Here is a 27632-nt window from a genome sequence, read left to right on the forward strand (position 1 = left end):
TAAGTCTGCTGTAGAGGATACTTCAGCTCAAAATGGAACTGACTGGCACTGGACAATCCTGCCAGCTGACTCACCTCATCGGAATGGCTCTGCTGAAGCATCTGTTCGGATGGTGAAGAAGGCGTTTCAAAGTCTGGGAAAAGAGTCAGGGCTCTGTTTCAGCGAGTTTCAGACGACGCTTCAGCTGCCGCCAATCTGGCAAATGAGCGGCCCATTGATGCCAGGGTGCAGAGCCTTGAAGATACAGTGCAGTACATCACACCCAATACACTCCTGCTGGGACGAGCATCTGCAAATGGTGATTGGAAAACATTTGACTTCACAAGTTATCCCTATAAGAGGCTCCAGGAAATGCAGCATCAGGTCAACAAATTCTGGAGATCCTGGAGCCAACTTGCTGGTCCCAATCTTTTTGTGAGGAGCAAGTGGCACACTGCACAGAGGAATGTCGCAACAGGAGATATTGTGTGGATCTGTGATCAGAATGCATTGAGGGGCCACTTTAAGCTTGGAAGAGTCATCAGTGTCAACCCTGACTCCAGAAACATTGTGCGGGATGTGAATATTAGAGTTGTGGTGAGCTCCTGTATCCCGGAGGTGAGGCCTGAAACATCAGCATCCAAATTCCCTGCATCCAAGCATCGCGTCTCCAGTATTCGGGGGGACCTTCAGTCCACAATTCTTCACCGGGACGTTCGACGGTTGGTGGTCCTACTACCAGTGGAGGAGCAGGATGGGAGTCCAGGAGAAAATCTCTAACTACTAGTTCACTGTGTGCGATCTCTCCAGCGGTTTCCGTGGGAAGATCGAGTGGGAGGTGTCAAGCTGAGCTGCAGACCACGCCCTTTTTTCCCTGGTTGTGGTGCCTAGCTGCAGTCAGCTAGTTAGTCACCAGGTGGGAAGGATCTGGTAATTAGGAGATTTGGAGTCATTCACAGGATAGAAAGCAGGCTGGGAAGATGTGTTGAGGAACTGGAAAAAATGAGACTGCAGGACTAAAGCTTGTCTGAACGAGGAAGGAGTCGGTGAGCGTTTGTTTGTTTGTGAAATGTGGTGGATTTTAATATTAAAGTGAATCATGTAATTATATTTAGGGAAAAAATGTTTGTATAAAACCATGTGTTTGAATTGTAAACTAAAGTGTTGTACATTTAACATCATGGAGATTTGAAGCATGGTTAAAAGTAATGTATTGTAAAGTTTAAAAGGGAAAAACTGTAAGTGTAGGATTGTGTTTGTAGAGGGTTAAAGTTGTTAGGATTTAAAGTTAAATTATGTGAGCAGTGATTTAAAATAAGTATTTTGATGTTGGATGGTGATGGTTATTATGGTTACCTGAGTTTATTATGTGTTTCATTGATTTACTTGTGTTTGTATTTAAGGTTTTTTACCTGCTTATGGCTACGACAACTTTCAAATAAAAGAAGGAAAAGAAAGAATTGATTCCTGGTCATTGAGTAAAATCCAGTCCAAACCTTCAGAGGCAAGCATACCCTATCAAGTGGGGGAAACTGCAGGGTTGAACTTCACTAAAGTGAATGCACTTGACAGTTATTTAGTATGTTGTTAAAGGGTTTAGGTCTGTTGTCCTGTGTCCAGTCTGTTAATGTCATTGTATGCTCTGCTTGATTTGTTATTCCTTTGGTTATTATCTCTCTGTGTTTATCTGTTCAGTTATCTTAGTCTGTGGTTGAGTTGTCAGTGTTGCCCTGTTTCCTTGTCGTACTTAGCCACTCTGTGTCATTAGTTCGGTCCCTGTTAAGGCCTTGTGTTATAATCCCTGTTTCTGTCCTGTTTAGTTAAACCTTAGCAGTTGGTCCATGTTTTCTGTTTGTGATTTTGGTCCCTGGTCTTGTGTTCTCTGTTTAGTCTTGTGTATTCCCTTGTTCATCTACTGGTTCTGTTTAGCTCTGCATCTCAGCCCTGTGTCCAAGTTGTGTCTCAGTTCATGTCATAGTGTTTACTTTTGGTCTGTGTACTTGGGTGTTCTGGGTTAACTGTCTCTCTGCTGGCCTGCCTGTCTCTCTGTTTTCCTGCTGTCTCTCTGCCTCCCTCGTTAACCTGATCCCAGTCACCTGTGTTGCTCCCTCCCAGCTCGTTAAACCATGTGTGCATATATACCTGTTTGTTCCTTCAGTCTGTGTCCGGTTATTGTATTGTCATGTGTAGTGTGTTTAGAGGGGTGTCTTATTCTGGATTACGTGCCTGTTTTGGACCTAGTTCTAGTGCTGTATGGATTCGACTTTATTTTGGACTCTGTCTGCACCTTTCTGTGTACACCCTGTGTTTCAGTAAGTTTGAATAAACCCCTGAACTGTACCTCTCCCTTGGTGTCTTGCGTTTGGGCTCTCACCTCCTCTGCGCTCACCACCTCCGAATCGTGACAAATGGCATGAATGTATAATAACAATATTGCCAAAGCATCATAGAAACTACAAAAGAACAGTCAACACCATACATTTCATTAAACAAGTAATTAAAGCGTAAAGTAATTAAAGCGTGTGTGTATGTGTGTGTGTGTGTGTGTGTGTGTGTGTGTGTTTAAAAAAAAAAAAAAATTTAAAAATAAAATAAATAGATAATTGCTAAAATATCAAGCAATCAAAATAATAATAATCTGAAAATTTGTACAATTATATATCAGTCTGACTTTCCACTGGTTGTCCTGACTTCATGGCATGAGGAGACATATTTTGCAGCAATTATTTCACATTGGGACATTTCTCCCAGTAAATAGGGGAGTTTCTGTGTGTCTGATATGAATTTGAATTTTGGGGTATACTTGGGAAATGTTTGCAAAGTATTTTTGTCTTAGTGTATATTTAGGGCATGAGGTTAGAAAGTGCAGCTCTCTCTCTACCTATCCTGTGTCACACTGGTAGCAGAGTCTCTCCTCTTGTGGTAGCCAGCTCTGTCTGTGGCGACCCTTTTCTATGGGCATGCTGTGTTCACTCAGTCTGTATGTTGTCAACATTTTTCTTAGTTTAGGACATTTTATTGTGCTTCCTTTCTTTATGGCTTCTGTAGAGACGGATGAAGTTGGATGTTGTGGTGGTCGTCACTGAGTTTTGAGCTGCAAAACTTGCACACTGCTGTTCATTTCTTTCTACTGTCATCGACAACATAATCCTTGAATGTCTGTGTTGTACTACATGTAACAGTCTTTTTCTACGCCGCTGGTTACGGGGATCCGGACTGCTATGGTTACGTGAAGCACACATGGTTGCAGGATTATTAGGAATGAGCAAATGCAAGTATCTATTTAAAAATCAAGTCATTTTCAAGTCATTGTCTCAAGTCTAAGTCAAGTCTGAAATCATGAACACCAAGTCAAAGTCAAGTTACGTCTTTTGTCTGTTTTTAGTCAAGCAAGTCTCAAGTCTTCAAATTTGGGCAAGATACTGAATCCCGAATTGCCCCTGGTGGCTGTTTCAGTAAATGAATGTGTGTGAATGGTGAATGCAGATGTAGTGTAAAAGCGCTTTGTCAAGTCAAAAAGACTAGAAAGGCACTATACAAATATGGAGCATTTACATTTATCCCAGGGTATATTTATGATTTCAGCATAGAGAGACATTTGTATGTGAAAAACAAAGCTGAGCTATACTTGATGTGACTTCTAATGTAGGTTGGACTTTCCCTTTAAATAACATTGTAAGCATACAGCATAGCAATATGTGATGTATATGTATGTATGTATAGTTTCTTTGTTTGTTGTAATTCTTGCATAGGTTATTGTACATGAAGTGTAAGATAAATGGCTGTAAAGCATTCTTAACCAACTTTCTTCACATTTTACTCCACAATTAGCCTAATGTTTGATTTTAATTACACAATCAAAATACCAATTTTTTCTAAAAGGGGTATTGCAAAAGATTTATTTCTGTTGTTTTACGTCACACCAAAATGCCACTGTAAGATGTAAGAGAATTGTGCTGAAGTAAGAGGGAATGTGCTGTATCACCCTGGAGCAGGATGTCAAAAGATATTACTGCCACAGACCCAGACCTGTGGAGCTCTACAGCATATCTACAATAATCTTTACAGGCTTTTAACTTGTGCAGAACATTGTACACCTGACGATTTCTATTTCTGTTGTCGTCGTCTTGAAAAGATCAGCTTGGCTTGAGCAGCCTGTTCAGTGATTCAGACACCAAGGTCTAAAAGAAAACAGCAAAGCTTAATGTAAGGCACTAAAGTCTGTATTTTAGCTATTCCGTAATAACTAGTTATGAAATGATTTCTGCAGCTTCCTGTCGGACTTTTTCAGCTGCTTTTTCAGTTATGAAATGATTTCTGCAGCTTCCTGTCAGACTTTTTCAGCTGCTTCAGAAACTGCCTTAGTGGCCTAGTATTTGCCGACTGACACAACCCTCACTTCCTAGCAGCCTAAATTATAGTGCATGTACCTATAAACCTACAGCATGCTGTTTCATACCCTGGCATACCCTCCAGCATCACACAGTCAAAGTGATTTACTCAGTGAATCAGCTTTTGGGTTTGTGCTGATTGTCTTTGGTGAAAAGTTATTAGCCAAGGACTAGTTGCAGTTTGCATTTGCTAACTTCACCTGCTCACTGATCAACCTTTCTTGATTTCAAATTGTATCCATAGTTCTCACTATCCTAATAGCTGAAGAATTATAGTAGCCTAATTTCTATTTATCCTGATTGCTCATGTCAAAGACTTGGTTGCACTAGTTTCACAACAAACAACCAACTGACAGCTTTGCAAACGGACACTAGATGGCGGCCTTAACCAGGAATTGTTTTTGAAATGCCCTGGAATCCCCTTCATCCCATTTTTCAAGGGTTTTATTTGCTTTGGTTAAATCAGTCACAGCTTTGGCCACTTTTTGACACACAAAAGAGTACCGCTATACTGTTCAACATGTGTTCACATACACATACAGTATATAGGCCTATATATATTTAATGTAATATGCAACAAGAATATCTACAGTCATGCTAGTCGCTCTGTGCGACTGTAGGCCTACACAGCAGCTCATTTGGCTAAATGTTAATTTCAACATGCTCACAATGACAATGTTAACATGCTGATCTTTAGCAGTGAGTTATATCCACTACCTTCATGCTAACACCATAGCATTTTGGACAAATTGAAAGTTGCCTGAAAGCCTGGTGGTGGTGCTGGTCTATTACAATTCATCCTAAGGGGAAACAGTAATGTCTGTGCAAAAGTTTGTTCAAATCAATTAAATCCATGTTGAGATTTTTCACAGGATGAAAACTTGGAACTGCTGGTGGCACAAGAGAAAAAGTGACAGATAAGTACTCTGGGCACCATGACTATCTGTACCAAATATTATGTCAGTCCATCTAATAGTTGCTGATATCTCAGTCTCAACCAAACTGGTAGACTGACCAGCAGACTGTCAGACAAACATTGTCATCCTTATAGCCATGCCAATAGCATGGCTTAAAAACAGGTCACTTAGTTTGTGTTTAGGCTCCAGATAGGTTTTAACTAGAAAAGGGCTTTTGCCACAAAATTATCTTTTTTTATTTACCTTAATCTGAGTTGTGTAACCTCTTACATACTGCTCCTGGCCGCTGCTGTGATATTAAATTATCTTCTAGGACTAATAAAAACCTTCGAGGTGAGTTTTATTACCAAATTTAGCTACTTTAATCTTACAAGAAATGATTCTCCAAACTTCTTTGGTGCCCAACATCGTAGCTTTTCTTCTCAAAAGATAGAGCTGTCATAGAGCAATGAGTGTGATAAATTAACATTAAAATTAAAATCAGTAAATCTCTCTGTTTCTCACCCTGAAACTGAAGAACGAGGGCATCACTCTTATGAAACCAGGTCTCTCTCTTTCGCACTGTTGATTTCTCTATTTAAATGATAGGATAAGATCCAGCTTCATAATCTGTGACTATCTTACACATTCACAATACCGGGTGAAGAACATGGTTAAGCTACTTGTAGGTAGACCTGCCCCATCTGCCCTATCCAAATCAGCTTTGACCATCAGCCTCATTGCCCAAGGTTTCACATTGATACTGATACTCCACATGCTACTAAAATACAGTATCTGTTTCCCTCTCACCTTATTGTCCAGTGCGTTTCTCACTTCTCTCACCTACTACCTTTCTGTATGTCTTGCAGTAATGTATGAGGATTGTGTTCTGTTTACAATTTTCACATTCAGAGCAGAGAGAGAACCTACTAAAACATTTAAGGTCGCTATAAGTTTGTTTGGGAGAAACATGTTTTTCTTTTGCACACTGCACACTTTTTTGTCCTTTTCGTATATGACCTTCTGAACAGAATGTCTTCATACTTGTGTTTGTAATGGATTTCTACAGCATGTAATGTATTAACAGACTAGTCTTTTTTACAGCAGACATGTTGACTTAGGAAATACACAGGTGTTAATAATACCATTAACAATGGCTTTTATATGTTCAAGTGTGCAGTAAGTCATGACAGTGTGACCGTGAGCCAGCATGCACAATACCAGGACTCTGAAGCTGAAGCAGCTAATTGGAATTCAGCCATCAGCCAGTGTTTCCTACCATGACATGTTTAAGTAGCCTATCTTCCGTGAAAAAGGTCTGTGCCCAGTGGAGAATAAACTTTAGTTGTTTTTTTATCAATTTTCCATTAACACAAACAAAAAATTCCAGTGCACGTCATTTTTTTTGCCAAATGTGTTGTGCAATTGAAGCCTTTTGTCCTCACAAATAAAGTGAAGTTTGACTGCACAACACCAGGGTTCACTGTGGCTCTAGAGAGACATTCAACCTGCCGCCAAATGCAGAAGCTACAGTCTCATTGCATCTCTGTAAAGCAGCCACTGTCCCACTGATCAGTGAGCATTCTCCAGTTCATGGAGTCATTTGTCTTTTTTTTTTTTTTACCATGAGTTTAGATTATTTCCTGTAGTATTATTATTATTATTATGTTTTCATTTAACTTAAACCAAATTCCCACTGCTGTACTTTCCATTGTACTTCCACATGTTTCCATTCAAGGTGGATTGGTGTTCATGCAGATTCCACAGAGCTCGGTTTAGGGGAAAAAAACTAATGACTAGGTTAGATCCTGTGAATGATCCCAGCTAATGACCTTGAAAGTAATTCAGATCTTTTCAATGAGTTCTCCTCCAGAGGAGCAGAGAAGGATACATTATGCATGCAATCTATTATTAATGGTCTTGAGTCATGTTACGATCAGACATGGGTCCTCAGAAAATATCTGAATAGCCTGATCCTCTGGAGGACATGTCCTCTAAACAGGGTTATATAATATCAGCAACTTCTATATTGTGTGATTTATTATTTACTGCAATTTCTGTCTTCTACATTTTACTTTTACATGTAGGCTAACATTTGACAGGATTCCTGCATTTGTGCTATTCCAATGTTTTGAGAAATTAAGTTTATAATTCAAGTCCAAAGGGCTGTAGACAATGAAACAAGCAAATTGCTCAATATTGACATCGTCTTTTTATTAATAAGCCATCATGGGCTACATCAATGACTTGTTATTGATCCTCTGAAGCGATCCAATAAAACTCTTTGCGGCTTCATCCCGAGAGTCGATTGGCTGATAGCTTTTCTCGGTTCTCCGCCGCCCCGCCTCCATCTGTCAGGCACTGCGCTGGAACAGTACTGTGTGACTGTTGATGCACTGTAGTGAGATACTATTCTTTAACTTTATACGACGGACTTTTCATAAAAAAGCAGAATAGGTTACTATTTGTCAGCAGAGCTCGTGCGCACCCTAACTCCACCGTTTTGAATATTTTCCCCCCACTTTACCAAGCCCTCTTTTACAGTATGAAGTGCAATTATGGCAAGGAGTAGCAAGTCAGTAGCGAGGACCCTGGAGGATTTGACGCTAGACTCGGGTTATGGTGGAGCCGCCGACTCCTTCAGATCTTCCAGTGCGTCGTTGTGCTGCTCAGAGGCACATGGGGGGAATCATTGGCATTTAACCGACTCGATGCACAGTCGACACAACAGTCTGGACACTGTTAATACGGTCCTGGTCGAAGACGCCGAGATCCTGGAGAGCACCGGGCAGTGCGCTAAACTACCCGAGCTTGAGGATGTGCCGTGGAGCCTCGGGGAAGTGGTGAGCGCACTGAGCAGAGACGAGGAGATGAGCCTACCGACCCCCCCGCAGGACGTCCTGCTTAGGCTCTCGGTGCTGATAAGCCGGGCCCTGGTCAGGGTCGCTAAGGAGGCGCAACGCCTGAGTTTGCGCTACGCCAAATGCACCAAACATGAGATCCAAAGTGCCATAAAGATCGTCCTGTCGTGGACCGTCTCGACGAACTGCATAAGCGCGGCCCTCAGTGCCTTGTCCCTGTACAACATGAGCACGGAGGAGGACAAGTTTAGCCGCGGTAAGTCGGTGCGCTGCGGACTCATCTTCAACGTGGGGAAGTTCTTCAGGTGGATGGTCGACAGCAGGGTTGCGGTGAGGATCCACGAGCACGCCGCGATCTACTTAGCTGCGTGCATGGAGAGCCTCTTCCGCGATGTGTACGCGCGGGTGCTGCGCAGTGCGCTGCTGGAGCGGGATAACGGGATCCCCAAGTTCACCGTGGAGATCCTGGAGCAGGCCGTCAACAGTGATGCAGAGATATGGGGGTCTTTGCTGCCTTGGCAACACCTGATCTGTGGGAAGAATGCAAGCGGTGAGTTAATGATACTCTAAGTCTATGCCACAGGGTTTTCTTCCACTTCATATCCTTACCACACATCATATGCGTAATTTGTCACTTGTAGAGTTCCCCTTGCAAACCACAGTAGATATTTACATCAGCATATCAAAGTAAAGCCTTCTTCATTGGATCTACTCCAACAGATCACATATTAATGTAATAAGGGAGGTGGCACTGATCCATGAACCTGCACCATGAACATAAGTAGCCTATTACATGTCTGAGGATTTATATAAAGACCTCTCCCAGATTCACTTGCTGCCAGATGAGATGTCTGATATGAAAAGGTTACAATCTCTCAATATCTCTATTTGATTTGAGGAACTGTGAACTTTAAGTGAAAGAGCGTTTTTTTTCTGCAGCTGAAACAGTGCTTCCTATTCTCAGAGTGCAAGAGAGCTGCAGAAGCTGCAGGGAGGTGATGAGTGACTGAGATCAGAATGGGAGAGTGGGTCCTCTTGAGGCCAGCTTGCCTGCTCCGTCTCATACTGTATGCTATACTGTATGTGGTTGATTTGTTAATGTACGAAATGATGAAGCAGGGCTTGATATCCCCAGGCTTTGAGAGCTTTCAGTGAAAGGGGCTCTCCCTGTTGGTTTCATACAATGATGCCCTGCAGAGGTGGATTTTATTCTTTTCACCCAAAGAGGGAGGTCTTTCATTCCTGTGTACATTTACTGATCCTGATTACTCTCCGGTAGTTTCCGGCTTTCCAAGTGTTAAGACACACTTTTTTGGTGTGTGCTTTCAAAATAAGTGTAATTGTATTCAGACTTCACTGAAGCTTAAGCAGCAATACATCACCAACCACTCTAACGCATGCTTGCCCCTGTTTTGATGGATGTTGTAAAAGTGCTGCTGAGGCTCCTCTTGCAACAAGTTTATGTAATGAAAGGCCTTGGGGGACCTATGTGCTATCATGCATTATACAGAGTGATGTGAATAAAACTGAGTTATAGAGTGAGGGAGAGAAAGAGAGACAGACAGCACACACAGAGAGAGAAACTTAGAGAGTCTCTGTGACTGTATTGATGAATCACCAACAGAAGCCTGGCATCAGGAGAAAAGCACTTTATTTCACTGTAACTCTTTGTTTTAAAGGTACAGGGAAATATCTTTGGTAAACATGCGTGTCAGTTTGGTTATCTTTTCCATGTGTATTTGTTTACAATGGTACACACATAAATGTTAATTTTTTGTGATGACAACATATAGTATCATTATATTTCTGTAAATCTTGACACAGTGCAAAAATGCCAAGACTGGTCACAGTTCAAAGAGACTGTTACTAATGTAACATTAGAGTTTACTGTATGAGCACAGACTGTACAGTATTGAATTTCAATATTCAATCACTCTGCGCACTCCAAACACTGCAAATGCTCCAGCTGTAGATGGTATGGTGCGTGTTCAGTGGTGCATTAGGCCAGTGAATAGGATGAGATGCAAGAAAAATGTCTGGAGCATGTGGAATATTGGTGTAATGCCTAAGGCTAAAAAAGTGTCATAGTGCATGGTGTTGTTTATTATAAAGTAATTACTGGCATAAAATTCACTTGAAGGGGGCTACTATCTAGATTTTAATAACAATGCATCTGTAACAAGTGACTATGTTTAATGCAAAGAAAGCTTTATAGTGTCATTTTACTCATTGATTTCGGTTTTCCCTCGGATAACTGTATTACTGTGTTCACTGTTGGATATACACATGTGCATGTGCACTCTGAAGCTTGCCATATCAACATAAAAGGTGAAAATATGTCAGTGAGAAAAAGTAAATTATTGCAGGTTTAATGCGGATGGGTTTACAGACAGCAAAGGTAGTGCGTCTGTTGGGGCACCAGAGGATGACTGGTTAAGTGAATTTGGGAAGTTTCATATTGTGGAAGATTTTGTCCTCCACCACATTTCTTATTGTGACCCTGCAGGACCTCTAAACCTCCAGATACCCTCTATCTGCAGTGACAGATAAGGACGTGGCACAGCCACAGTCATTTGTTGTCTTCCCTGTGAAACCAAACAACCAGTCAATCTGAGGGTGGGTTGACCTTAACAGAGCCACTGCCTGCCAAATTGAACCTCCGCATCGCTCCATCCATTCTCTCAGTTTCTCTCTGCCAAGTGGGAGTAATTGAGGTGATTTTTCTATATTATGCTAACGCTTGTGACCTAGCTTTGTCAGGAGGCCTTTATGAATATCTTTATTGCATCTCTTCTACCAAAGTGGATTTCCTTTTATTGTGCATTCACAAAGGCAGTAAGATAGTTATGTCATTTGTGTCTGTTTTTTTTTTTGAACTGTTTGTACTAGGTACGTTTGTAATAAGCTAAATCATTTGGGGGACTTTTTCTCTACGGCAAAAGGTTGGGGGGAAGAATACAGTTTGCTAATGCTAAGCTAAGCTAATGGGCTCTGGGCAAGAATGTGAATAAGTGTATTTTACCAAATGTTAAACTAATTCTTTAAACCTTCAGCAATGATCAATAAAAGAAAAACAGTCTTACGTATACACTGATCTGTAGTTGCAGGTATAAGTACTGTATATACTGTATGTTAGATATTGCAATACATTTATTTCTTTGTAGTACATACATTTTTACAACAAGGGGAGAAAGCATGTTCTTGGTCGTTTCATGAATTGATGTGTCAGGCTTCAACACAGGATCTATAATTACCCTATGCTATAATGTCTGTTCTCACCTACTGCACCTTACAGTTCTGCATTGGCACATCTAGCATATGGCAGGCCTCCCACACACAAGCCCAACACACACACACACTCTCACTCACTCACCGACATACACATACATCAAGATGTCAAAGGCTCCTCTCACCATGTCTGACTCACTGTTATTTGTAGGTGGGTGTTGGGTTTCCCTTCTTCGGCTGTGGTATCCTATCTGAACAGAAAACTCCTCTATATGTTGGGATATTTCTTATGTCTCCCACTAGACCAGGAACATAATGATTCTTTGATTTCTTAAAGATGTATGTCTAGTGGAACATGATATCCAGCGCTCAGGCATATGAACTACCCTGAGGACAAGTTTCTAATCACACTTTAGGTGTGAGATGACTTTCAAGTCAGGGCAGAGCTGGTTTGGTTGAAAGATTTAAAAGGAAATTTCACCCTAAAGACATTTTAAACAAGTGGAGGTAATGTACCTTGCACTTCCAGGCCGATTGTGTTTCATGATGTTTTTTTCCTTCTATTTCAGACGGACAGGTTGCCAAACAGGCATGTTTTGGTTCACTTTCACTGCTCTCATCAACAACATTTCAAGCCACGGAAATCTGTATTTAGCCATAAAGCTCTGATAAACCCACTGTGCGCATCATTCCCACCAAACAGCAGACAGAAAAAGTTAGTGACTAGCTTGTACAGTAGTTGGAGCATAGCTGCTGCTAGTCAAATATTTCCTTCTGGAGGTGGTGCAGGCAAAAATAGAGCTTAAAGGAAAGTGAATATTGTACTTAACATTCATCAGGTTGCCAGTAGCATGACTCCAAATAAATGCTAATGTCGTTCTGTGTTTGCTAACATCTTCGCCATAACAACATTTAAAAATGATAGTAAGTCAATGTTGTGTTTACAGCTGAATCCACTGCTACAGCCGCAGCCACATAAATAAAATTAAATTAAAAAGTTAAAAATTAGTTTCTAACCTGACAAAAAGGTATTTTTATTAATCATATGGTTTGCATTTATCTAACATTAAATGGACTGCACTCGTACTGTATATTGTATAATGTTCTTTTAGTTGCTTGATATTTTTAATATAATTTTATATTTTTTTATGTCAATATGGTTGCACCTGTCCTTTATCTAAAGACATGATGAAAGAAAATTTGTGTTTTTAATGTCAGTCCTGCAGAATCAAGAAACAGTGGTTTCTTTATAGACATACCATTTTGCCACGACATTCAACAATTGGACGGCAATCTATGTGAAATTCAACACTGTTGCAGGGTAATTTGATGTAATTTGAACAGCTGGGCATGCTGGTCTATGGCATTGTTCTCTCCTCACTCTTTAGTTTTTCTTGCATAGAAAACCTTTGCTATCACCATCAGCGCTCTGGGAAATGTGGAAGATCAACAACTCAACAGGCAAATTTGGGGAAACTGGAGGTACACAAAAATGGTAAATTATAGTACTGCACCACATCCCCTGGAAACCACTGGACCAGTACAGTGTGGAGTGAGTAACCGAGGTGCAATTGTCTTTTTGTTGTTGCATTTGAAATTCCAAAGTGAGACCTCATTTTGTAAAATTGGTCAGACACAGACATCATTTGTGAAGTACAGAACAAATTGAGCAGTGATACTTTACTGTTCTTCTGCTGGGTAGCTTTGTGCAGGTTTAGTAGTGCTTCACGGGGTCGAGGGAGTGTAGGTCCCATTCCATTCACAGGTCTTTTGTTTCTTATCCAATAGTTAGCGTTGCAGTGCGAGGTCGGTGCCTGGTGCACAGATGTTGTGGGGAAGGCAGGCAGACAGGAATGACTGCGGTCTGCAGTGGTACCACTCTGTACCGGTGGAGACCAGCCCCCATTATGTCTGGGAGTGAGATATAACATATCTGTGCTGGGGAAACCCTTACAAAGCCGCGTACCCTTGAGCATGTAAAGCAGCAACATACACAAAGAGGGGAACACATGACCCAGGAGCAGATCTGATTTTAATTGCGAATTTGGGAGGGGGGTGAGGAATGCTGATGTGACATGGGGTCTGGTACGGTGAGGATGAGCTCCAGCCAAGTTTACATCAGTTGATTAAGGGGAAACAGGTGAAAATACAGTTAATTCTGCACCCAGCTGGCGGCATCTACAATAGATCGGGTGCCTTTTTTTTCTTCTGTAACCATCCTCCTTTCTCATTCACCTCATTGTATTGTATAAAAAGTATAAAAAGTTTCAGTTGCATAATGTCACTCATTGCTGTGTGTGTTGATACATGCAGCTGGTCAATTGGCATTAAGCTCAGTATCAGTTAGCCACTATATGATTTAGTATCCTACTGGACAGGATCTTTTCAGTGGCTATTTAATGCACACATCCTGTTTTTAACTTGATGAAGAATAGAATATTGCAGTCTGGGCCACTTTAATCAATATTTATGAATATTTCTTCAAGGCTAAAAACCAGAGGACATGGTGTTATCATTTTTCTAATTTTCACATTTGACATTTTACACCGAAATGAGATTTATTTCATTATAGCCCTGACACTGTCAACCCAGAAAGTGTGCACTTATTGCTTTAAAATCTATCTGCATAGTGTTTAGCTTCATATTTACTGTCAGTATTTTTATCTGTGGGTGACATTATGGAGGGAGATTTAGCTGCTGTATTTCTGTTCTTGGGAAAGATTTGTTTCCCTCTGGACTAAATCTCCTAGGATGACTGTAAAGTTGCGCACGTAGCAAATTCACCTGTACCTTTACTAGTGTTCAATATTAGCTCTTAGTTAGGTAGACAATTAGGAATATACCAATGCTAGACCAGAATAGTTTAACAATTACTCTGCACTATGGAGCCAAATCCAGTGAAGCTGTGGCTAAGAATGAATCGTTCATGATGTCGACTTTGGAAGAAAAGCAGAGGGAGAGAAAGAGGCACAGATGGCAAGGATCAAAACAGGAAAATCCATAAGAGAAGCTGTGGGTGACAGATGAGACCAAGACAAGCACTGCTTACTTCATACTAAAGCAGGAAGAAGACTCTGGGCAAACAAGTACCAGCACGTGGATTAGTTAGGTGAAACATCAGTATGGATTGCACTGTTTTTCTGCAGCTCTCAATTCCTATTGTTATATAGAGGGAAATGATCCTGTTGAAATAACAGCCAGTCTGGCCAGAAATTATGAAGAAGATACTAGTAAACAAGCTTTTTTTGACTTGTGATGTGAGCTCAGCAAAATTCAAAGAAATTGTCTTGTCACCATTTGAAAAGTGATATGTCTGATAGCAAAAGCTGCATGTCAGGACACGTCAAGATACCTCTGGATTCTTACCAGAAGCAAATACACGGTGCCGCCTCATACCATTGCAGTCACAGGCAGCACTATGCTAATCTAGTGACGCCTAGGTCACCTATACCTCACTTGTTGTTGTTGAATCACAGCAACACAAATGTTAGAGGATCTGGCTGTTCATTACTTGTGAGAAAACCAGCTACAGTAACAGTTAGCCTACTCTGGGTGTGTTTGTCATATCAGGACATCATTTCCCCAAATCAGTCAGCAATCCAGCACCACATAGAGCCAGTGAATCAGTGTGAAGAGGAGCTCTTATCTGCCCAGAGCACCAGTTGAGACCTATTTGAGAACAGCTTAGATGAGTTCTTTGGGATAGATAGCGACGCTCATCAGAAAGCTCCCACGTTTCCTACTCTTTGTCCAACTCGCTTTAGCTTCAGTAGCTCCCACACTGCGAAACAACTGATTGTTAGAACTGAAAATTATATTAAGTGGATTCTGTTAAAGGAATAGTTTGACATTTTGGGAAATACTGCTTTTTTGCAGCGAGTGAGGTGGTTAAATATGAAGCTACAGCCAAGAGAGGGTTAGTTTAGCTTAGCATAAAGACTGGAAATGGGGAAACAGGCAGCTTTACTCTGTCCAAAGCCAGCACTTATAAAGCTCACTAATTCACATGTTATATCTCGTTTGTTTACTAAAAACTAAAAATAACTATTTTTTGGCTGGGCCTCTTTCTGGATTCTTACCTGGCAAACTCCAGGAAATAAATGAGTTACTCCAAAGGGCAATTTGTGAGCTTTAGAGATATTGGTAGGTGGATTTTGCTACCTTCGGACAGAGCCAGGCTAGCAGATTCCCCATTTCCAGTCTTTGTTCTAAGCTAAGCTAAGCTCACAGTGGCCTTATATTTAACAGACAGACATGAGGGTGGTATTGATCTCGGCATGTAATAAATAAAGTCTTGGTATATTATTAGTATATATAGTATACTTACCAAGATGTGGACCTATTCCTTTAAAGTCATTAATCATATTTATTCTTGGTTATACTAAATCTTTTACAGAAGATTAGTCATGTTTTAAGAACATTTTCTCCCATATACCCTGTGGTCAACTTTCTTGCAGTTTTCGCTAATCCATGGCTAGCCGTGTGGGGGCACGAACATGTCTGGGATTTCTGAAGCAATTGTGGCGAGCTGAACATCTATTATTTCAGTCTTCCATAAACCACTTTATGTGTGTTACCTCTGCACATGACGAATACCGTGTCATCAGCTGTATAAACACAGAGCATATATAGTTCATGTGACAGAAATAAACACGCTGCTTCTGACGGAATAATCAGTGGAGGACATAATTATCCTTGGATGTATGGATACACTGGTTTGTAGCTGCTGTCATCTGTTTTCATTACTGAATTTCAAATTCATTTGGAGTCAGAATAAAGTGTGGACCCTTTGAATCTGAGATAAGTTTTTAAAAACCCTGCTAAACATTGTAACATCAATCTGAATATACCCACTTTATCTCAGTCATCTACAGTACTTGTAGATCATTAGTTGTTTTCCCACATTTCACAAAATGCCTTTCTGCAGTCCTCAGGGTATGCCTTGTTTTATTGATTTGGAAGCATCAGAAGTAAAGGTCATAGTGACAGTAACACCAAGAGAGCAAGTTTTCCTAGTTGAGAAAAACTCAGTCTCACCTCCTCCTCAGAACTCGTCTTGTGGCTGCAGTGCATTCTGGTCTGAGGAGGTGTCTGTAGGTAAAGAAATTAGCATATACATTGGATGGAGCTTTAGAAATGCTCAATATCAGTAGGGTTTTCTGTAGGAAAATTAAGTCACATTTAGCATTTAGTAAGATTACAATAGTGGTAAAAATATTTGCCATTACTCATTAATGTCCAGAAATATTGTGAAAAGTGTCATTATTGTTAACCGTTCAATTGACATATATTGGGTCTAGAAATCCTGGAATCAGGCTATCAAATACTCATTTATGTAAATACCCAAATTACTAGTATGAAATACAGAGGGCACCACCTCAGTGTCCATAATGGCAGCTAAAGCCTTGACAATAGATTTCTCCCTTTTCTCTCTTGTTTTGAAATATTGATTCTTCAAAGACTTATTTTTGGGACAACAAATGCCAAAATGTACAGTATATTTAGTCACAGAAAGATGTGCCGTGTTTCAGGTTAGAATTGGTTGTTTTCGAAGTTGCTTGTGAACAATGAAACGACATAATGAAATGCACAGACTGGGGCTTAGTAGCATTCTAGGAGGCGATGAATCTGCTGATGCACTACTGCTGTTGTCCAATGGACCGGTATCGCATTACCTCCCATGAGAGCTCAGAGCACTGACCTTTGGACTGTGTGTGTCATTGCATATATACTGTATGCATACTATTTTCCAGTGTGCAATCGCCTTTGTCAGAGCTGATGACCTGAAAAATTTGGCCAGATGTTTTAAAGTAAGGCTAATCCTGATGTGAATAAATGGATGTCTTCTATTTGTCTCTCCTCACTCGCTCTCTGTCTGTCCTTCTGTCTCATTTCTGCTGGTCTTTCCCCATTTTCTTTGTCTTGAGTCCACATTCTGCCGCCGCCTTGATGGAGAGAGTAAATGCCAAGTTGAGGTAACCTTGTCCCGTCCTACATGTCTGGCAGAGCTCTAATAGTTCTGTCAATCCTGACGGCCCAGCTGGGGAGCCTCGGCCGAGCGCACGGTGTAAACAGACACATGTGTCTGAACCATGAGTCCAGATCGAACTACAATCTGTAACTGTAGTTTCTACTGCGAAGTGGGCGGGGCAGTGTGTGGGTGATGTGAGAGAAAGTCAATGAAAAATGTCCCAGACAACAAGACTTTGCTTGAGTATCAATCAACAGTTTTACATTAGGTCCCCATATCCAGTGCCAAACAGCTTTTCTTCTTAAACAACTAAGTGTTGGACGTGTTCTCAATGCTTCACTCCAACTGAGTGAGTTTGCTCAACCCCCAGTTGAACTAGCAGCATATGGTACAGATTACCACAGGAGAAGGTATATGTCTATTCCGTTCATGACATTTTTTTATCACTAACATATGCTGGTTCCTGCTTTACTATATTTTCATTCTTAAAGTGCAGGAGAGACTGAGAGAATAACAACCACACTGTGAAAAGACAGATGGAATCAGCAACTGTAACTTTTTTACTTTTTTTGGGAAAAATACTTCTCACTGTATATTTTGTTATGGCAGCCAAAGCCGTGTACCTTAAATCCAGAAGATAAATATTTCATTGCAGTAATATAATCAGAGTACTGCAATAAAAGTACTCCTCTTACTTTCCTGTAGGAGAATTATTTGGCACATACTCTCTGCTAAACCCTACATACTTTACTACATGCTTTAAGTCTTCATAGGACATCATTCTAATGACGCAATTATGTGCAAGTGGATCTTTCCAGAATATGACCAGATATTACATAGATATATCCAACAAAGGTTAAAGTCAAGGGCAACTGGACTTGGTTGAAGATACTGGAAGACGTTTTGTCCCTCATCCAAGGGACTTGTTCAGTTCTGACTGACTGGTAGGGAAACTCAGCTGTTTAACCACAGTGGGGTTGTTTGCCAGGATCATCGATACTGCTGGTTCGTTAGTGTTCCTGGTTGTTGTAACTACAGACGTTACGCTCATTAGGACTACCCGTGGCCAAGACTGAACGACCATTGTTGGCATCCTCACCTGAGGCCAATAGGTTACGTTTGTTGAGTTTCCTGGGAATGGATGAAAGGACAGCAATTTAAGTGGGGGATAAGTGGTGGTGTAGACCCCTTCCCCTGTTCAATGGGTACATGGATATAACAGGATTTAGAGAAAGGTCCAGATAAAAAATGGTAAGTTAAATACCTTACGATACACAATCTCAGAGTTGACACTAAACGTGTTTCACTGGGTCACGCGCAGTGTTCAGCAGTAACGCTTTACTTAGTAACACGTTACCGTAGTCAAAGTGATTATTTTTTTCAGTAACAAGTCATGTGAAGTGTTTGCTGTCTTATTGAGTTTTTGATAGAAGGTTAAACATCAGTTTGGTTCTCTGCATTCAGTGAAGAGACTTCTGTCTGATACATGTGGGCTTGGTTCAGGGGCTGGAGAGACAGGTAGCCTCTGTACCATGAGAGGAAAACTGTCTTTTGTCTGTGAAGATTCTCAGTCATCCAGGTCATAGTTATCCAAGGTGGGTTAAATTCTTCAGAAATGAAGAAACCACTTGGATGGGAGGTGAAAGAGTATCTATCCAAGTCCTGCTGCCCTTGATTTTAACCAGTGCTGTAAATGTACTTTCAGTGTCTTCTTAGCTGACTTGCTATAGTTAGCCACAGGTAATTCTGCGTTCCAGTCCTGTCCTCACAGTGTAGCTACAGTGTTTGTAGCCCACACCCTCCAACTTTAAACTAAACCACAAGATTCCTGAATTTAGTGCTGATCAGTCATACACAAAGTACTGTCAAACTTATTCTGTGGACATGTTGCTACGGTGTTGCTAACAACGACATCTTGGTTTTTTCAACTTGTTGTATAAAAAAACAACTAGAATGCAGTCACGAGGGCTAACGTTAAGCTAGCTGTTGATCTTGATTAAATTTTCCTGCATCCCAAAAAGCATTTTCTCCATAGGCCACCAAAAAGAGACTTCTGTAAAACTGTTGACAGGACACTTCGACCTGCAAACAAGGTCTATTGTGACTCTATTATGAATTTTTATATTTGTAAAACTTTTCTCAAGCCAAGAATAGTGATTTAAAAATCTGTGATGTCATCAAAATGCGCCAGGGACCATCTTTGGGTCCAGTATCCAGTTCTAATAATACATCCGTGCTACAGTCATATTAGCGGCTCTGTGAGATTGTACTTAAGCACAGTGTGGTGCTTTCAGCTAAATGCTAACATCAGCATGCTAACACAATCACATAGAAAATGCTAACATGTTGATGTTTAGCAAGTAGCTGTAATGTTTATACCATATTCACCATTTTAGTGTAGCCTGTTGCTGATGTCATTAGTGAGCAAATATTTAGTCATAAGGCAAATGTCAACCTGATGGTGGCACTAGTTAAAAGGGTACCTTTAGCGTCAAGTACCTACGCTTTGTCACTCTTTCTCAAATCGTGGCTATATGACGCCCTGAGATGAGAACGGGCTGTTCATTGATAAAATCAATTAATTTGATTACTAAAAAGCTTTGACGCAAATTCTTTGCATCAACGCTTCGTTTAATCATTATAACTATATAGCACACAATTTCGCATGAACATTTATTACTGTTGTACTTTGTGCTTACACTGTGTGAACACAACGTGATTATGATGCCGCTGTTTGCAAAGTGGAGGAAGAAAGAGAAAATAGCGAGGGACAAAGAAGAAAGTGCCCAAAGTATGGGATTATTTCAAGCTAAAATAAAACAACAACTCTGTAATGTTACAGTCTGTCCACCGTAAAACATAACTTACATCGCCTATCGCAACAGCACAATGGCACCTGATCAGAAAGCACCGGAGAGGACCAGCGACAAGGTAACATTAACAGCAAATTTAGCATTTAACTGAAATCATGATTGATTGTTGAGTTGAAGGCTAAGGCCAAGCAAAAGTACTTCTAAAATGATTAAATAATCTATAGAATCTTCGAGTACTAAAATCATCGTTAGCTGCAGCCCTAATTAGCATACATGCTCTGGGCACTGTCATGGTCCTGGCCTAGTCTGGCTGTTAGTTAATTTTTTTTGCTTTGTTGGTTCAGTGTTTTGATGTGTATTTCAGTCTGTGATCTGTAAATCTGTTATTTTGGAATGGTCTGTGTTGGGTGTTTGTCTCGTGTTTGTTTGGATTTGGTCTGCATGTCTGACTGTTTTGGCCGTGTGCTTGTTCTTGGTTTATTTTGGTGATGGTATGTGTTGGGTTTTGTCTTGTCATTGTTGTTGTATATTCTTGGTTTTGGTCTGTTGTTTGGTCCATGTCTCAGCGTCTTTTCCGGCTTCCTGTTTTAGGTTGAAGTTGTCTGCATCTGTTGTCTGTGTCTAGCTTAGTTCCTGTCTGCACTGTCCAGTCTCTGTCGTGTCGTCATCATATGATGAGAGTCTCTGGTGTCAATGTGTATCGACCCTGCTGGATATTTGGATATTCCTTCTGTTGTGGATTAATGTCTTTGCTTTTTTACTCCTTTTTGCCTCTGCTTGGACAATGACCTGCCTTCACCTCATCTAAGCCTCGTTTTGCCAGTTGTTCTGCGTTATGGGCTGAAAAACTCTGTTTTCCTGTCTCAGCACTCAGGCATGGCAGGCACCATGAACAGGTCCGTTTTAAGGAACTTTGGGGGCCCCAGGCAAAAGGGATCATCCTGTGCTAAACTTTCAACATAAAATATTCTTTTTATTAACAAATTATATATAAAAAAAGGGAATACACATTCATGATAATAGCATGCAATAAACAAAGTGCCTAGGCTACTACAGACTGCATAAAATATTTTGGAATTGGACCCCATAAGACAGCACATCCACCCTACCTTCATCTGTGGAAACATCTTTTGGAGGTGGGCTAACTGGGCTTTAATAATAATAATAATAATAATCTTCATTTGTAGAGCACTTTTCAAAAACAAAAACTTTGTTCTGGTTATAAGCCTGGCAGCTGAGTTCTGGACAGTCTGGAGTCGATCAATAGATTTTTGGGTTAAACAGGTGAAAAGGCTGTTGCAATAATCCAGGCGTGATGAGATGAAGGCGTGTAAAATGGTCTCGGTGTCCTTAAAAGTTAACATAGATCGAATTTTTGCTATATTTCTAAGTTGATAAAAACATGATTGAACAAGCTTTGTGGTGTGCTGCTCGAAATTTAAATTACTATCAAACCAAACACCAAGGTTCTTTGCCACAGGCTTAATGTGATTTACTAGGGAACCAGCAGATGGCAGTATTTGATTTGCCATCTGATGGGATCCAATGACCAGGATTTCTGTTTTGTCTGAGTTCAGTTGGAGGAAATTATTTGACATCCATTTTTTAACTTCACAAAGGCAGTTGTTAAGTGAACTCAGCATTCCAGGGTCTGTGGATCTGATGGGCAAGTATATTTGTGTGTCATCAGCATAAATATGAAAAGAAATGCCATGTTTATGGATAATATGTCCAAGGGGAAGCAGATACAAGGAAAACAAAATGGGTCCTAAGACCAACCCCTGAGGCACACCATATTTAAGTGGACAGAACGAAGAGACATAGTTGTTTACAGACACGCAAAACTTCCTATTTGACAGGTAGGATGAAAACCATTCTAGGGCAGTACTGAGATCCCCACCCAGTGCCTCAGTCTGTCTAACATGATGTTGTGATCAATGGTGTCAAAAGCAGCGCTAAGGTCCAGGAGTACCAGGACTGAGCACATACCTTCATCAGCAGACATTAAAAGGTCATTGGTGACTTTAAGCAGGGCAGTCTCAGAGCTGTGGTACTTCCTGAAACCAGATTGAAACTTTTCAAATATTTTGTTATTTTCCAGTACAGTGAGCAGCTGTTTGGACACAATTCTTTCTAGAATCTTTGCAATAAAAGGCAGTTTTGAAATTGGTCTAAAATTATGTGGGAGGGAGGGATCTAAACCCGGTTTCTTTAAAAGTGGGTTCACGCAAGCCGTTTTAAAATAATCATGGACACAACCAGTAGATAGGGAGCTGTTGAAAACAGAGATCAAATGGGGCCCAACAGAATCCATTACTTTCAGTAAAAACTTTGTAGGTATTACATCAAGTGGGCTGGAGGACACTCTCATTAGTGATACTGTTTTTAAAAGCTTAGACAAGTCGATGGGATAAAACTGGTTAAAACTCTCTTGTTGCTGGTGAGGAACCTCAGAGTAAGAGGCCACGGGGGTAATAGAGGCTCTGATTGACACCACCTTATTGGTAAAATAAGATAAGAACAATTCACAGTCATCATTACTTCCAGCTGAGGCACAAGGAGGGGTTGGGTTTACCAGCTGATCCACAGTCTTAAACAGAAACCTGGGATTGTGTTTATGTGTAGTAATGAGTTATTGATGATGTTATTGTAGTTAATTAATAAATCCTTCAGACTGAGGTAATGGACTTGGAGACTGGATTTTTTCCATCTGTGCTCTGCTTTCCTGCATTCCCTTTTTAGGCTGCGAATGCTGTCATTTATCCAGGGTTGCTTACTAGTGTATAGTGACGACAAGCAGATATGATTGAAGTGATCGACCAGATTATTGGTGTTGGAATCAGACAGGTGTTGGCTTTGGCTCTGAAAGAATGTGCAAAACTTTGAAATGCTTTGTTCATTAAAGATGCGAGAACACACGTAGCTTGGTGAGGCGGCATGAGTAACAGGCGAATCGCAGCTAAAAACAATACATCTGTGGTCAGATATGGTCATGTCCACTAATTCCACAGAGGAAATGCTGACACCCAGGGTAAAAACCAAGTCCAATGTATGACCACGGTTATGTGTTTACCCTTTGACATGTTGTTTGAAGTTAAAAGAAGTGGCCATATTTAAAAAGTCAGTTGCATTAAAATTGGTGGGGTCATCAACATGAATATTAAAATCGCCACAAAGAACAATTCTGTCATAATTTAAAAGCAGAGTAGATAAAAATTCAGGAAGTTCTGATAAAAATCCTCCAGGCGGTTTTGGGGGGCGATAAATTATAATAAATATGATTTAAGAGTGAGAACTTCAAAGTTAAATTCATCACAGCGTACTTGATGACATTTTAAATATTTCCCATACACGCTCACTAGCCCACCACCACGACCACTGACCCTCGGTTGACTAAAACAATCATATTGAGGCGGACACAGTTCAGCTAGCTGGCTATAGTCACTCATTTGCAACCAGGATTCAGTTAAAAACATAAAATCTAGATTTGCAGACGAGATAAAATCATTTAAGATAAAAGTCTTACTTGAAAGTGATCTCACATTGAAGATTTTAAATGAGTTTGTTCTGGGTGCTGGAGTTGGTGCAGTTGTCCTAATCCTTAAGAGATTACTAATATTTCTGTGTGGGATGTGCACATTTCGGTTTACTGGTCTATGCGTGATGATGACAGGAATAGAAGTCTTTGGAACAACGCTGGGAGTGAGGCAGAGATCTGTTCAGTGAGCGGTGGTGTGTCCAGGTGTGCTGCATGAATGATTAGTCATTCCCGTAAGTCATGTGTGGACCGCACCACATGCTTTATGTGCGCAGCTAACATTTCTGAGCCCCGTTTGTTTGGGTGAAGTCCGTCTGTCTTAAAAAGAGACATTCTTTGCCAGAAAATATTAAAATTATCCACATAACACACACGGTGAGCCCTGCAGGCGGACTGGAGCCAGTCGTGGAGGCCAAGGAGTCTACTGAAGCGGCCAGCACCGCGACCAACTGTGGGAATGGGACCAGAGATAAAAACGGACTTTCCACACTGCTTTAAAAAGTTAAAAAGACGGTTAAAATCTGATTTTGTCAGCTCAGACTGCTGAAGAGCTGTGTCATTTGTTCCGACATGGACTATCACTCTTGTGATGGAGGACGGGAGCGATGGCATTAGGTCCTGGAGTTTTTTTAAAATGTCAGCCGTGGTGGCACCAGGGAAGCAGTGAGTGGTAGCGTTAAAGAAACGGATGTTTCTGGTTATGGAGTCACCAATTATTAGTGTGGTTTGGGAGAAAAGAGGACGAGGAGATGCCGGTTGTGGGGTTCCAGAGCAGGACTGAGCAGAATCTGCTTCAACACTGCGTGCGGACTGAGGATGGAGTGTGTGAGCTGCCGAGTGTTGTGTTGGAGTAGCAGTAACATACCTGAGAGAAGGGCTACCCGACGGTGCAGGGTAGAGACGGCCTCCGAAGCGTCTGAGCACAGCCTCCTTAAGAAATTTAAGCAAAGCATCTTGAGAGGGAAAGAAGAAGGGGTTGTGTCTGGTAACCTAGCTTTTAATTTTTTTTTTTATTTAGATGTTTAGAAAGACCAAATTTAACACAGTCACACATCACAAAAATAATTTTGCCAAATGGCAACATTTCATTTCTATACACTGACTTGAATTGTTGCCAACATAGCACATTGAAAGCATTAAGCAGAAGCTAATGTTATTTTTCTTATTTAGCAGTTTGCACTCGGTCTTGTCTCGGTCTCGGACATTGAGGACTCTGGGTTTTATTTCAAGACCAGTCAAGACCATAACTTTGGGAATATCAATAATTTGCTTTTGCATTGTTTGATTTATTTGTTAACATCCTAACTTTGATTGAAAGTAAAACTTATTGCTTCAAATGCAACCAATAACCCTAATTAACGATTGTCACCTCTCCCTGCGATGCTTACGTTGATTTCAGCTCTTAGTGTTTGTATGTGGGTGTTTTAATGGGAATGTGGATCTTTCAGATTAATTTGTGAAGTGCCTATGATCTCGTTCCACATTTTATTGCTTGCCATGCAATGCAGAAAACTGGTCTTGGTCTTGACTCGGTCTCGCCCTCCCTTGGTCTTAGTCTCGACTGTTCTCAGCCCCTAAAAGTCTTGGTCTTGTCTCCGTCTCGATAAACTCTGGTCTTGGTCTTGACTTGGTCTCGGTTTGGGCGGTCTTGACTACAACACTATCTCAATGTAAAAGATTCTCACTTTCCACTGTCTAGTCTTTTTTTGTCCTCCTTCTCTTGCTTTAGTTGTTCACTTTTCAAACTGGATCTATGTGGCCGGCCGAACGACCGACTGACAAACGTTGCGCTAGAACCATGCCATGATTTTCTCAGGCCTGATGGATACACTCAGAACACTGAAAATTAAAAGCTGTGTTCGTTTACAGTATTTTTTAATAACCAAAGCTAATTTCTGGGAAACACCTACACCAATGCCAAAGTACAATAGTTATGAAAGGCCACTATAAATGACTCACCCACATCATTATTCTCTGACTATTCTTCTGGTTCAGTCACTGTCTCTCTTTGGACAGACAGACGTGCCGAGTTCCCTCTGACTCACAGGACAGATAGGAGTTGAGAGGATGACACACTGCTGGTGAGACAGGTGTGTCTGTCAGTTTAATGCTCAGCATGATGTTGCATCAGCTTGGGCACACGGCTCTGATCCACACGGTCTCACTCACGGCTGGAAGAATGTTTTGTGAAGGATAGGAAGAGCACTTACAGCATGCTGGGAGGAAGGGCTTTTCACTTTCAGATAATCTCCAAACCTGCTGAAAAATACACGAAGCAAGAAATTCTCGTGAATTGGATGCGTTGCATCAATATTTGTTTATTCCCGCATTTGTAATTTAATGACTTTTGAGGGACTGCTGTTTAGTTTCCCTAGAATAATACCTTTTTGGTCATGTTATTTGGTACCATTAGAGGCTCCTCCTTGGAAAGATCATGATTTTAGATTAAACCAGTTTAAATGAAGTTCTGTCACCCCCTGCTAGAGGAGGAAATCTGTGATCTAAGAGACCAAATACTTTGAGGTTAATGCCTGAATCTGATTAAAAAGATCAGAACTTTATCTCTGGGTGGAAGGAGATTAATTCACCAGTTGCACCATGGTTATATCCTCTTGTCCCAGTGTCCCATTATAATCATTAACCTCCCTTACTGAACACTTCCAGACAGTGGTGAACTGAAGCGCACAGACATACAAGGTCCCACCGCTGCAAATGTCAAATTCAGGGTATAAATTATTGATGGTCTCCAGGCGGGGGATGACTGATTGGAAAACTGATTTCTACTATTGTAACCTTTTGCACACCTGCAGAACTTACACAGTGAATGAAATGATGAATTCAACCTCTGCTCTACAGAGACACTCAGCGTATTTTGTGTGCGAGCATGTGGTATGTGCAATCACACAGAGTTATTGAGAGAGAGAGGCTGCGAGAAGAGAAGCAGATGGAAGGCAGGATATGAAAACTTGGTGAAAAACATTGGGACCGAGAGCTTGAAAACGAGAGACAGCACATTTGTGTGTGTGTGTGTGTGTGTGTGTGAGACTGATGAGGGAGGGCTGAGCCGAGATCTGAAGTGAACTATTAGGGTCGCCTCTGCTGGCAGAGGAAGCTGCATCCATCCAATTTGGTCTATTTGCTTGCCTGTCAGTGGCTTGAACCAAGTGGGCAAAGCGACACCTAAAAGCAGCGCTGCCACAGTGACTGTATGGTTCAGCGCATGAAAATATGGATAAGATGTTTAGAGATGGAGGTAGGGGATATGGCAGTACCGGGGGTTTGATGGGGGGTTTGAGGGACATTTACTTTACTTACTTTATACTGCACAATATTTCAGAAGAAAATATTGTACTTTTTATTTGAACCTTTTTTCCGTTACATTATTTTGACAGCTATGGTTACTAATTACTTTACAGATAAACATTTTTTATACAGAACATTTAATCATCTTATACAATATAAAGCATTGTTACAGATTAAAGTACCTTATACACTGTATAAAGTAGTTAAAATGTGTTCCCGCTCCATTAAAAATGGATACATCAATAACAATAATCCAGTAATATTATGTTTATATCATTGTATTATTATTGATATTATTATTGATTGTTAATGATAAAATAAACATCTGAAAGGGACCACTCTGGATAATGAATACTTACTTACTTTTGATAGTTTAAGTACATTTTACTGCTAATACTTCTCTACTTTTACTAACATCTTGAATGCAGGACTTGTAATATAGTATTTTTTAAATTGTGGTATTGCTACTTTTACTTAGGTAAAGGATCAGAGTACTTCTTCCACCACTGCCTTCTACACATGACCAGCAGTATGAGCTGTGCTCACTGCGGCGCAGAGCACAGTGCAGAGGAAATGTTTACATCACAAACAAACCCCAAGCAGCAGGAAGACGCCAGGAAACTTGACAGTCAACAAATCAACATGTCTGAAA

The 27632-nt window shown here is 40.7% G+C and overlaps 1 protein-coding gene across 1 annotated transcript in view; it reads left to right on the top strand.

Moving 5' to 3' along the window:
* Positions 1 to 7633: 7633 nt before the first annotated feature.
* Positions 7634 to 27632, top strand: part of btbd11b (BTB (POZ) domain containing 11b) — an 81023-nt gene continuing 61024 nt past the window's right edge. The window contains exon 1 of the mRNA XM_038706384.1: positions 7634 to 8677. Within this exon, the coding sequence (XP_038562312.1) occupies positions 7825 to 8677 (853 nt within the window). The 5' untranslated portion in view covers positions 7634 to 7824. The remainder of the gene's footprint in view (positions 8678 to 27632) is intronic.

This window comes from Micropterus salmoides, unplaced genomic scaffold (assembly GCF_014851395.1).
Source record: "Micropterus salmoides isolate LMB-PRFRI ecotype aquatic unplaced genomic scaffold, ASM1485139v1 Ms_hic_scaffold_8, whole genome shotgun sequence".
In the NCBI taxonomy this organism is placed as follows: domain Eukaryota; kingdom Metazoa; phylum Chordata; class Actinopteri; order Centrarchiformes; family Centrarchidae; genus Micropterus; species Micropterus salmoides.